General features: G+C 44.7%; 1 protein-coding gene across 50 annotated transcripts in view; it reads right to left on the reverse strand.

Moving 5' to 3' along the window:
* LOC110535946 (nuclear receptor corepressor 2) overlaps positions 1-12,816 on the reverse strand; it is a 125,645-nt gene that overhangs the window by 34,582 nt on the left and 78,247 nt on the right. For 30 of the 50 annotated variants that reach the window (XM_090190525.1, XM_090190493.1, XM_090190529.1 and 27 more), the window contains exons 12-16: positions 6,119-6,297; positions 5,340-5,394; positions 5,103-5,201; positions 2,557-2,744; positions 918-1,078 (exon numbers count right to left, since the gene is read on the reverse strand). In XM_090190525.1, the coding sequence (XP_090046651.1) occupies positions 918-1,078; positions 2,557-2,744; positions 5,103-5,201; positions 5,340-5,394; positions 6,119-6,297 (682 nt within the window). The remainder of the gene's footprint in view (positions 1-917; positions 1,079-2,556; positions 2,745-5,102; positions 5,202-5,339; positions 5,395-6,118; positions 6,298-12,816) is intronic. The other 20 variants (XM_090190518.1, XM_090190505.1, XM_090190526.1 and 17 more) reach the window with 1 other exon arrangement.

Here is a 12,816-nt window from a genome sequence, read left to right on the forward strand (position 1 = left end):
TCTAACAAACTAACCAGAATAGTAAACACAGCCAGCAAAGTAATTGGTCAACCACATGCACAGTCGGTTCCGCAAGGCAACCAAAAGGAAGGCACTGGCTGTTGTTGGCGACCACTACCACCTTCTACACCCTCAGCTCGAGAGGCTTCCCTCTGGCCGGCGCTTCAGAATGCCCATGGCTAAGGCCATTCAAGCATTCATTAGCTCCTTGTGGATTGTACTGGTATATGTATTCATCTATCCAGTGAAGTTGGGGCAGCAGTCAGTCAACGTTTAATACCCTGTGTTCTATGTTCTATGTTCTCAGTGTATGCAGCATGGTGGAGTGACTGATTTAAACGTGTGTGACGTGAGAATGTATTTGTATGTGATCCTTTTAATGTGAGGCGAAGCAAAAGAAAAAATGTCCATCCTGGATGGACAATAAAGTTGTATTATATTCTATTCCTGGCCAAGGTCTGTGTGTTTAGAAGAGTTTGGAGAAAGAGCCACAGTGCACCCTTGTGGTGTGGGATATGACAAGGGGGGGAAAAAGCACACAGCAATGAGAGCAGACGTAACTGATTGACAGAATGTATGATGACTGTCCTAGCGCCAGCAGGTATCAAACCATCCACACTATGTGTGATTATATGCTCAGTTTCATTTCAATTCAGGTGGACCTACTAAACAGATGCGCTTCAGCAGTATCCTGGCCATATATTTCATTCAAACACCTCCGAATTAGGCCAAAAACACAGCCATGAAATGTTTCTCAGAGAAATCCCGGCTCTTTTGGTTAATGAGGTGTGTAGCTAACATCAGCACAGTGCTGAAACGCGTCTCAGGTGAAAACAGCAGAGTGTGTTAAAGACCATGAACACTCCGTAAAAGACATCAGGCAGCAGTCTAGACGATAGTAGTAGAGTGAGACGTACCGAGTTCGCTGCTGAGCGGTGGAGTGGCGGTCTCCTCCACCTCGCTGGTCATGGAGCGGGTGACGCGGCCCTTGCGCCGGCCCTGGCTGTTGGCCGTGCGTCGACCCTTGAAAGCCACCGTGGGCTCTTTGTCCTCCCCGTCCTCGCCGGAGGTGTCGTCCCTGCAGGGGGAAGAGTGTCAGTCAGTCACACCACCTTCATCACCCTCTTCCTCACTGCCTGGTCTGCACAGCACATGTGTACTGTTGAGTTTGTTAACTTAAAACCTGATAAAAAGTGCAGAGGTTTGTCTGGGTAAAAAAAATGCGCGCACACACACACACACACACACACACACACACGACTCGAGGCTCAGGAGAGCGTCGTTTTAAGTTTTGCAAGCAAGGCAATATATCCTGTCAGCGTAATGACAGGCCAGTGATTTTGTAGCCAGTGTTCTTCAATTCATCTTCCCCTTGTCCTGCATCATTTATCTTCTAGAGGCGACCTGCTCTGCTGCCTGGCTCACTAAATATAGAAGTGCCAGCTGTGCCAACCAGGGTGTTGTGGGAGTCAGGGACTCCTCAGCCCAGGTACTGGAAGCACTGCAGATGCTTAATCATGATCAACAACACTCAGTCAGGGAGGGAAACACCTGTTCAATGTTCTTTCAATCAGTAGCACTGAACAACAACCTATCCAACCGTGACTCCATTCAGAGAGCTGGGGGGCTTAGCTACGCTAGAAGATTGGACATGATTATAGAATTCCATCCTTCAATGTTCTTCCCTGTGAAATATGTGAGTCAACATGAGGACAACACACTGCAGTGAGTGAGCTCTCCATCTGTTCCGCTACTCTGCTCACACAGATTGCAGTGTTCAGAGGCATCCACTGATTCCCCATCCTCCTCTCCTTCACGCTGGCACCGTGCCCAGGAAGATGCCAGGGCAGGGTCACGCACAGCACACTCCAAGCTCAGGAGACGAGCTGGATTATTGTAGCAACAGTACGACAGTACGGTAATGGTGTTTCAGCCAAGCCACTTTAACCCCCATCGGAAAAAGAAAGAAAATAAGGAAGGAATGTTACAAATGTGACTTTTAGTGGCCTCTTGGGAGTGTGAGAAGAAAAACAGGAAAACAGCAGTTTTGTAAAGGGGGAAAATACAGATTTTTCACTGGATTGAAATTCTGGCTGAAGGTGGAGGAGTAACTAGTCAGGGGTGAAAAAAGCTCCATCTGATGATTACCTTTCCAGATCTAGTCAGGGCAGATCTAAATCCCATTCCATTTCCAATGAACTGACCTGGACCAATTCAGACGTGATTTAGTGCAGGGGTGTGAACTGACTATACTTTAAAATGACTAAAACCACATCTAAACGGTGTAGAAATGATAATGGCCCTACATTTATACAGTTTCTTGACTGTGTCCAGCTCGCTAATAGTCACCGAAATGAAAGCTAGACAGTCAGGAAGCATCAAACATTTTCAAAACGATGGACGGAGAACTATTTTCTGCTAATTTCGACAGCAAGTAAATATAACACATTTTCTGTGTGGCCCTTCAGACCTCGTTGAAGACCGGATGCGGCCCCCGGGGAAAAACACGTTTGACACCCCTAAATTTAGAGCGAGACCGAATGCAAGCAGACTCACTTCATTACATCCTCCTTGTCTTCCCCCTCAGTCTTCTCCTCATCCTTCTCTCCCTCCTTCTCTTTCTCCTTCTCCTTCTCCTTCTCCTTCTCCTCCTTCTCCTTCTCCTTCTCCTTCTCCTTCTCCTTCTCCTTCTCCTCCTGGCTGCTGCGGTTCACCTGCAGTTGTTGTTGCTGCTGCTGGCCATGCTGTTGGGGTGGAATACAAGGCAACACACTTGTCACAAACATGATCCCTGGTGACTCACAAATATGTAAGCACATGTAAAACATGCATAAGAACCTATATAGAAACACACAAACAGATACATGAGCCATGCAGTAGTGTTGAGGTCATTCTGCCATGCATGCCAGTACATACACCACAAAAACAGCCCATATGCCTTCATCTGGCGCCCAGCACCACTTCCTCTTCCACTTCCTGTCTGGGCTCAGGGTGAGGGTTCATATCATGAAAGAAATGCTGCAGACTGCCCAAGTCTAGCCACTAACACTGGTATAACTGGTGGTAACTACACTTATTCATGCATTGGAAAGCACAGTTCCCGAAGTATATAGGAGGTGTGCTGTGTGTTAATGGGTTAATGAAAGCACTAAGTAAATGGATTTCTAGCTGAAGCCTATTCAATCCCGCTCATGTCTACTCTAATAACAGAGGCATTACATCCAGCTCTGGACAAGGAAACACAAAAAGACTGAGAGCAGGCTACATCAAAATGGACCATTCTCACAGAGATAGCATAACTCCATTTGAACCATGTCACCAGATTTAATGTTTCCCCTCTCAAAGATGAACGCAACGCAAAAAACAACAAATAAAAAGCCATAACTCAATAACAGCACTGAGTGACCCACTAGTGGATGAACATGGTCAGAGTTTTGTCTCTCTCTTAGGACCTGGAGACTATAAACAGCAGCCTAATCATCTCCATAGACTATCACGATCTCCATTTGTTCTCTCTTAGCTCGGTGTCATGCACCTAAAACAGATCGAAAAAACCAAAAACACAGCCATTTACAGGAGTCTTAAATGAGTCAGACTCAGGCAGCCTGTTATCTATGGTCTGCTTTACAACAGAAGAGGACAGACTCAATAAGGCTGGGCGTTCATTAGCTTTTGTGTTGTTATTAGTACGTATTGTCGTGTGCTCCCTCCTCTCTTGTACTCACTAACGTTACCCTGTGGAGACAATTCTCTGCTCGCCCCCCCCCCCCCATCTCCTTCTACAAATCTCTCACTCGCTGACTCCCTCTCTCCCCTTCTGTACCTCTCCCCTCTCACACGCTCCTGTGCCTCCCTTTCTCTCCCCGTGTTATTAGCGTTAGGAGCCCGTGGTGTTTGTGCACTGAGCTGAGCGTTGGCTAGCTAGGTAATAATCTGAGGTGTCTCTGGGAGAGTTTAGGAAGAGACACTGCCAACCGGCTGACGCCCACAGGAAAGGTCACTGGCTAATTAATGGACCATTTCATTAGCGCCCACCACACTGCACCGCAACGATGCTGGAGTTTAACTGCCTAACACCTGGTCTGGGCCTAAGTGATAGCTGGGAGATCATTAGCAATGAAAACAAGCTGTTAAATAAAAGTCACGTGGATAGACACATTAGTGCTGACACGAAGGGCGGGGGCACAACGGCAGGTGTCACATTCAAGTTCAAGTTATATTAGTCGTCTGTACGGAATCCACATGGTATACATCGTCCAACTAAAGGCTTACTTGCAGGTTCCTTCTCGACAAGATCAAGTAAATAAATGGCTCAGTAGAATAGAATAATGATTTTAGCATAAGTATAATACACAATTATAAGGCACAATTTATAGTCCAACATTTACACTTGTATTGGGGAATATGGGGATGGGGGCAAGTGTATAAACTGATTAGTATAATACGAGTCTGGTAGCAGCAATTGTGATGTGTGTGTAGCATGAATGTATGTGTGTGTATGTCTGTGTGTGTGTAGCATGAATGTGTGTGTGTATGTCTGTGTGTGTAGCATGAATGTGTGTCTGTGTGTGTGTAGCATGAGAGAGCCCCACAGAGCCCCATGGCTGTTTTACCTCTCCATGCAAATGGTACTCAACCCAGTCTTCTTATATTTTCTATTATTTCGTAATATCCAATTGCGATCCAATTATGATCTTGTCTCATCGCTGCAACTCCCCCATCGGCCTCAGGAGAGGCGAAGGTCGAGTCATGCGTCCTCCGAAACACAACCCGCCAAACCACACTCTTTAACACCCACCCGCTTAACCCGGAAGCCAGCCGCATCAATGTGTCGGAGGAAACACTGTTCAACTTCCCTAACCAGGACGACATTCGGCCAATTGTGCGCCGCCCTATGGGACTCCCAGTCACGACCGGTTGGGACACAGACTGGGATTGAACCCGGGTCTGTAGTGACGTCTCACTCCATGCACAATGGAGTGAGGCATTGCCACCTTCGACCGCAGCGCCACTCGGGAGGCCCCATAACCCAGTGTTCAACTTTCACCTTGAGAATGCCTGAAGTGGTTTGATTAGGTTCCGTAAGGTTCTAGGTACAGTACCTGGCTCCTGCCACGGCGCCGATAGTTCCTGCGCACAATGTTCTTGTAGTTCTCGTTCTTTTTGGTCAGGTAGTAGAAGAGGACACTCTCTGCCACCGTCTGAAACAAAACAACATTACTAGGACCTCATCTCCCAAGCAGGATGACAATACAAGACTACTCAGGTGTCAAAATGTGGGGTCTACCATTGTGCATGGAGTGGGGGGGGGGGGGGGGGGGGGATCTTCCCAAATGTACCTTTCTCTCCAGGAAAGAGGCAATCAGGCCAAAGTTTTTTGGGTGCTGGATGAACCTGTGAGCACAAAGCAGACAGATACATACTCAACACTTTCTATCAAATGAATTATCTACAGGCACTCTGCCTTGTGATATGCAGGTAAATTGTGGAGAATGACGTATGTGTAGTTTGCCTGATGGGAGAAGACGCTCCCATCAGCGATGACTTCAGTCACACATCCATCTCTCCAGAGATATTTCACTCTCTATTATTCATCTATAGCATGCTCTCATCCACACTAACCTCCAGCTCCTTCACCATACTACTATCAGTGTATCCTACCTGACATTACTTTATATCCCAATAGGAAAACATAGCCAGTACTGAGCATTGCTTACATCTCTCCCAGCTCTCTCTTACTGAGTGTTGAGGCTGAGAGGGTAAGACACTTCACTGTGCAGTCTGCAGCAGCAGGCATCACATCCACATCTCTCTCTCTCTCTCTCTCTCTGCACCGGGACAGCATTCACAGTCTCTGATCTCCGTCTGTGGTTTACGTTTGGCTGGTTGATATATCCTCTCATTTCTCACAAAGAGGGAAGATTCACTTCCTCAACAACTCCCAGACCTTTGGATAGGTCACAGACATTTCTATTCCAAATCTCAGTCTGACCAAACCACCATGCATGCCACTTCTCACTGCTCTCAGAAACACAAAACAACCCTTTGTCTACTACTGCACAGCACACAGTTCTGCCATTCTATGAAGTGTATTTCTACATCTGAGTGAGTGACTTACTTCTCACGGAAGGTGTCCTTCTCCTGCTCGCTCCACATGTTCATGACCTGCCGGTCCTTGTACACCTTCATGGGGTCGTCCATCAGGCCGTTCATGTTGATGAACTTGATACGTTGCTGCTCTGCGTCAAATAGCATGGGAGGGATGACCGCCAGCTGACGCATTTGCTTCTCGGTGTTCTGACACAAACACGCACCCGCACACACACACACACGTGTAAATACACACACACACACACACAATCAGACAAACAGACAAAATGTCTTGGGGTGAGTAGGCTGTTAGTGTACACCAAAGCAGAGCTTTCCAAATACAGGAGGCTGAGATAAACACAGCACACAGAGGCAACGGTGGTGACACAGGCACAACAGTCGTGTTGTGTTAAGTGTGTAAGAGGTCATGAGATTTAGAGGAAGTTTGAGGTCAGGGAGGAGGAGGGGAAGACGGCGATGCTGCATGCCCAGGGTGAGCAGTCAGTGCTTATCCAGGCCTGGGCTGAACTTACAGATAACTACTGCCTCTGTACTGTACTCAGTGTGATGACTAGCCCTGTTATTCACAAGCCAGCTCTGCTTGTCCTGTGGAACACTCACAGCAGGGAACCTGTGGCTGACATCTCTCCCCCTTTCATCCTCAGCATGCCTTTCAGAGGGGATGGAGGAATGAGGGTGACTGGGGTAGAGAGGAAGTGACATCTCTAACCACTGTGCAGAGTTCAAACTCATCGGTTGTGCAAGTGGCAGAGCTAGAGTCTCTTTACTCTGTGTGTGTGTGTGTGTGGTGTGTGTGCGCATCTACACAGTCTTCAGCAAGTATTCATACCCCTTGACTTAATCCACATTTTGTTTTGTTACAGCCTGAATTCAGAATTCTTCTGACTCATCTACACACATTACCCTATAATGATAAACTGAAAACATGTTTTTTTGAAAACGAAATACAGAAATATATTCCATGAGTATTTACACCCGAGTCAATACTTGTTAGTTTCACCTTAGGCAGGGATTACAACTGAGTCTTTCTGGGTAAGTGTCAAAGAGCTTTGCCCATCTGGATTGTATATTTGGCCTTGTGTTTTAGGTTATTGTACTGCTAAAAGGTGAATGTCTCCCAGTGACTGAACCAGGTTTTCTTCTAGGATTTTGCCTATGCTTAGCTCTATTCCATTTATTTGTATCCTAAAAAAAAACTCCCCAGTCTTGCTGATGGCAAGAATCTACATAACACGATGCAGCCACCACCATGCTTGAAATTATGAAGAGTGGTACTCAGTGATGTGTTGGATTTGTCTCAAACATAACGATTTGGATTCAGGACAAAGTTAACTTCTTTGCAACATTTTTTGCAGCTTTACTTTAGTGTCTTGTTGCAAACAGGATGCATGTTTTGGAATATGTTTTATTCTGTAAAGGCTTCCGTCATTTATGTTAGTATTGTGGAGTAACTAAAATGTTGTTGATCCATCCTCAGGTTTCTCCTATCACAGCCATTGAACTCTAACTGTTTTAAAGTCCCAGTTGGCCTCACGGTAAAATCCTTTAGCGGTTTCCATCCTCCCCGGCAACTGAGTTCGGAAGGACGCCTGTGACTTTGTAGTGACTGGATGTATTGATACACCATCTAAAGCAAAATAAATAACTTCACCATTCTCAAAGGGATAAGACATTTTAGCAATTTGTAAAAAATAAAAATCGAAAAATACATTATCCCACTGACATTATGGGATATTGTGTCTAGGCCAGCGCCACAAAAATCTCAATTTAATCAACTTTAAATTTGGGCTGTAACAACTAAATGTGTAAAAAGTCAAGGGTTGTGAATACTTTCTGAAGGCACTGTATCTGTCTGGATCACACATCAAAAATCAAGTTCAATTGTATTAGTCACATGCGCCGAATACAACAGGTGTAGACCGTACAGTGAAACGCTTACTTACAAGCCCCTAAGCAAATGCATTTTTTTTAAAAATGAATAAGAATAAGAAATAAAAGTGTAGGTAGTTATTAAAGTGACTACACGTAGATGATAACAGAGAGTAGCAGCAGCATAGAAAGGGGGGGGGGCAATGCAAATAGACTGGGTAGATATTTGATTAGGTGTTCAGGAGTCTTATGGTTTGGGGTAGAAGCTGTTTAGAAGCCTCTTGGACCTAGACTTGGCGCTCCGGTACCGCTTGCCGTCCTACAGCAGAGAGAACAGTCTATGACTAGGGTGGCTGGAGTCTGACAATTTTTAGGTCATTCCTCTGACACTGCCTGGTATAGAGGTCCTAGATGGCAAGTGATGTACTGGGCCATACGCACTACTATCTGTGCTTGGACCATGTTAGTTTGTTGGTGATGTGGACACCAAGGAACTTGAAGCTCTCAACCTGCTCCACTGCAGCCCCGTCGATGAGAATGGGGGTATGGTCGGTCCTCTTTTTCCTGTAGTCCACAATCATCTCCTTTGTCTTGATCACGTTGAGGGAGAGCGAGGTTGTTGTCCTGGCACCACACGGTCAGGTGTCTGACCTCCTCCCTATAGGCCGTCTCGTCATTGTCAGTGATCAGGCCTACCATTGTTGTGTCATCGGCAAACAATGATGGTGTTGGAGTCGTGCCTGGCCGTGCAGTCATGAGTGAACAGGGAGTACAAGGAGGGGACTGAGCACGCACCCCTGAGGGGTCCCTGTGTTGAGGATCAGCATGGCGGATGTGTTACCTACCCTTACCACTACTCCTCAAAGCCATATTCCAGACTGTGCTAGCAAAACAGCCCTGTAGTTTAGCATCTGCTTCATCAGACCACTTTTTTATTGACCGATTTTAAATGTAGCTTGTAAGCAGGAATCAGGAGGATAGAAGTATGGTCAGAGTTGCCAAATGGAGGATGAGGGCGATCTTTATACGCGTCTCTGTGTGTGGAGTAAAGGTGGTCTAGAGTTTTTCCCCTCTGGTTGCACATTTAACATGCTGATAGACATTTGGTAGAATGGATGTAGGTTTCCCTGCATTAAAGTCCCCAGACACTAGGAGCGCGGCCTCTGGATGAACGTTTTCCTGTTTGCTTATGGCGCTATACAGCTCATTGAGTGCGGTCTTAGTGCCAGCATAGGTCTGTGGTGGTATGTAGACAGCTGCGAAAAATACAAATGAAAACTCTCTAGGTAGATAGTGTGGTCTACAGCTTATCATGAGATACTCAGGTACCTCAGGCGAGTAATCGCTGTTCTGATGTCCAGAAGTTATTTTCGGTCATAAGAGACGGAGGCAGCAACATTATGCACAGAATAAGTTACAACATTTTTTAAAAGTTACCAACGACGCATCTAAAAAATAAAAAATTAATAAAAACACATTTGGTCAGGAGCATGTAAAACGTCAGCCATCTTCTCCGGGCCATGATACTAAAAAAGGCCACATCACATGCTTCCTGAACTGGTTATAAGTGTTACGCAGCTACAGTAACTGTGTCATTCAGCCTCACGTGACAAAGAAATTGGTGATTGAGAGGGTCAAGCAACAGGCATGACAAGAACACTGTATATTCATGAGTGAGAGAAAGGGCACTAAAAGAGGGAGAGATATGGGGAATGACAGGAAAAAAGAGGGAGGTGAAGTAGTGTAAGAGCTTTTGTCTATGGTCCTTGAGAACTATGACAAAATCATTGGTGTTGGGCGATTTTAATATTCATGTTGACAAAGAGACCGACTCCAAGACCATTGAATTAATGAATCTTTTGAGCTCTATGGACTTTATCCAACATGATACTGGGCCTACCCATAACCGCAGCCATACTCTGGACCTGGTTATTACCAAGAGGGTTTCTATTGACATATACTCTATAGTTGAAATTGCTTTATCTGATCACCACTGTGGATTTTTTATTACCTTGTTGCCCATAGCACAGGGTAATGCTGAACATATGATTAAGAAACACTATCTTACCTCTGAAGTTGCTACAGATTTTATTGTGTCTGAACAATACTCTGTCACCTATCCTGACTTCCTCGTGACGATTTAGTTGATAACTTTAATAGCAAATTCAGGGCAACCATTGATGCCATAGCTCCAGTGAAGTTGAAAAAGGCCACATCCAAATGTAGAGGCCCTTGGATGAGTGAGGAAACGAATCGATTGAAGATAAATTGCAGAAAGGCATAGTCGGGAGGGGAGGAAGTCAAAGTTGCAGGTCCATTAAGATATTCTGAGAGAGACACTTGGCATACATAACAAGGCAATTGGAAATGCAAGACGGGCAAATTTTTCTAACTTGACCACTAATAATCAGAATAATTAGAGAGTGCTCTTCTCGACCATTGACAGCCTGATAAATCCTTCCCTCGCAAACTTGTGAACTTTCCTTTGCGGAATATTTCAGATATAAGATCAAAGTTAGGCTGGGTATCAGTCAAGCAAGACCTGATGAGAAGTTTGATATGTGCCCTAGCCTACCACGCAAAGGCACTATGGATTTATTTTCCCTGGTTGACACAGATGTGCACAGGAAAGTGATATCACAACTTAAGACTTCTACCTGCCTTCTCGATCCCATCCCCACCACCTTCAAAACAGTTTCTAACGCATATCTGAAGAAATGCAAGGTATTGTTCATCACTCCTTGTTCACAGGCACTCTCCCCCCTGCACTAAAAACTGATATGGTGAAACCCCTTCTGAAGAAAAGTATTCTAGATTCTTCAGCTCCTAACAATGTTTGGCCAATCTCCGGTCCAGTGGGTTGGCCTCTCCGGTACAGTTCTAAATTGGTTTAGGACATATTTAACCAGTCGATAGTTTGTCACCCTTGGTGAACAATACATATCAAGGAAATACAGTGCCTTGCGAAAGTATTCGGCCCCCTTGAACTATGCGACCTTTTGCCACATTTCAGGCTTCAAACATAAAGATATAAAACTGTATTTTTTTTGTGAAGAATCAACAACAAGTGGGGCACAATCATGAAGTGGAACGACATTTATTGGATATTTCAAACTTTTTTAACAAATCAAAAACTGAAAAATTGGGCGTGCAAAATTATTCAGCCCCTTTACTTTCAGTGCAGCAAACTCTCTCCAGAAGTTCAGTGAGGATCTCTGAATGATCCAATGTTGACCTAAATGACTAATGATGATAAATACAATCCACCTGTGTGTAATCAAGTCTCCATATGAATGCACCTGCACTGTGATAGTCTCAGAGGTCCGTCAAAAGCGCAGAGAGCATCATGAAGAACAAGGAACACACCAGGCAGGTCCGAGATACTGTTGTGAAGAAGTTTAAAGCCGGATTTGGATACAAAAAGATTTCCCAAGCTTTAAACATCCCAAGGAGCACTGTGCAAGCGATAATATTGAAATGGCAGGAGTATCAGACCACTGCAAATCTACCAAGACCTGGCCGTCCCTCTAAACTTTCAGCTCATACAAGGAGAAGACTGATCAGAGATGCAGCCAAGAGGCCCATGATCACTCATGATCACAGCTGAGGTGGGAGACTCTGTCCATAGGACAACAATCAGTCGAATATTGCACAAATCTGGCCTTTATGGAAGAGTGGCAAGAAGAAAGCCATTTCTTAAAGATATCCATAAAAAGTGTTGTTTAAATTTTAATTTGCCACAAGCCACCTGGGAGACACACCAAACATGTGGAAGAAGGTGCTCTGGTCAGATTGAACTTTTTGGCAACAATGCAAAACGTTATGGGAAGATGGGTGGAGCCAAATACAGGACCATTCTGGAAGAAAACCTGATGGAGTCTGCAAAAGACCTGAGACTGGGACGGAGATTTGTCTTCCAACAAGACAATGATCCAAAACATAAAGCAAAATCTACAATGGAATGGTTCAAAAATAAACATATCCAGGTGTTAGAATGGCCAAGTCAAAGTCCAGACCTGAATCCAATCGAGAATCTGTGGAAAGAACTGAAAACTGCTGTTCACAAATGCTCTCCATCCAACCTCACTAAGCTCGAGCTGTTTTGCAAGGAATTCAGTCTCTCGATGTGCAAAACTGATAGAGACATACCCCAAGCGACTTACAGCTGTAATCGCAGCAAAAGGTGGCGCTACAAAGTATTAACTTAAGGGGGCTGAATAATTTTGCACGCCCAATTTTTCAGTTTTTGATTTGTTAAAAAAAGTTTGAAATATCCAATAAATGTCGTTCCACTTCATGATTGTGTCCCACTTGTTGTTGATTCTTCACAAAAAAATACAGTTTTATATCTTTATGTTTGAAGCCTGAAATGTGGCAAAAGGTCGCAAAGTTCAAGGGGGCCGAATACTTTCGCAAGGCACTGTATACATCAAGGTTCGATTTTGGGTCCTGAACTGTTCAGTTTGTATATGTTACCCCTTGGCAGTGTTATCAGAAAGCACAGCATTGATTTTCACTGCTACGCAGATGATACACAACTTTACATCTGTGTCACCAGTGGATTTTAGCTCCACGGATACATTAGACTGTGTTAGTGATTTAAATACTTGGATGGCTCAAAATTTCATCTAGCTTAATCAAGACAAGACAGAGGTACGTATCGTTGGAGCCGAAGCACAGAAAGAGAATCTGGCCACATGTTTAATTCACAGGGAATAACAATAACACCAGGTTAAAAAAAACTAGGTATATTTTAGATTCTGAAGTCAATTTCGAATCCCACACTAGGAATGTGACCAAAACAGCTTATTACCACCTGAGGAACATTGCCACGTT

Source organism: Oncorhynchus mykiss, chromosome 11 (genome assembly GCF_057628025.1).
Source record: "Oncorhynchus mykiss isolate SJ-2025 chromosome 11, ASM5762802v1, whole genome shotgun sequence".
Classification (NCBI taxonomy): domain Eukaryota; kingdom Metazoa; phylum Chordata; class Actinopteri; order Salmoniformes; family Salmonidae; genus Oncorhynchus; species Oncorhynchus mykiss.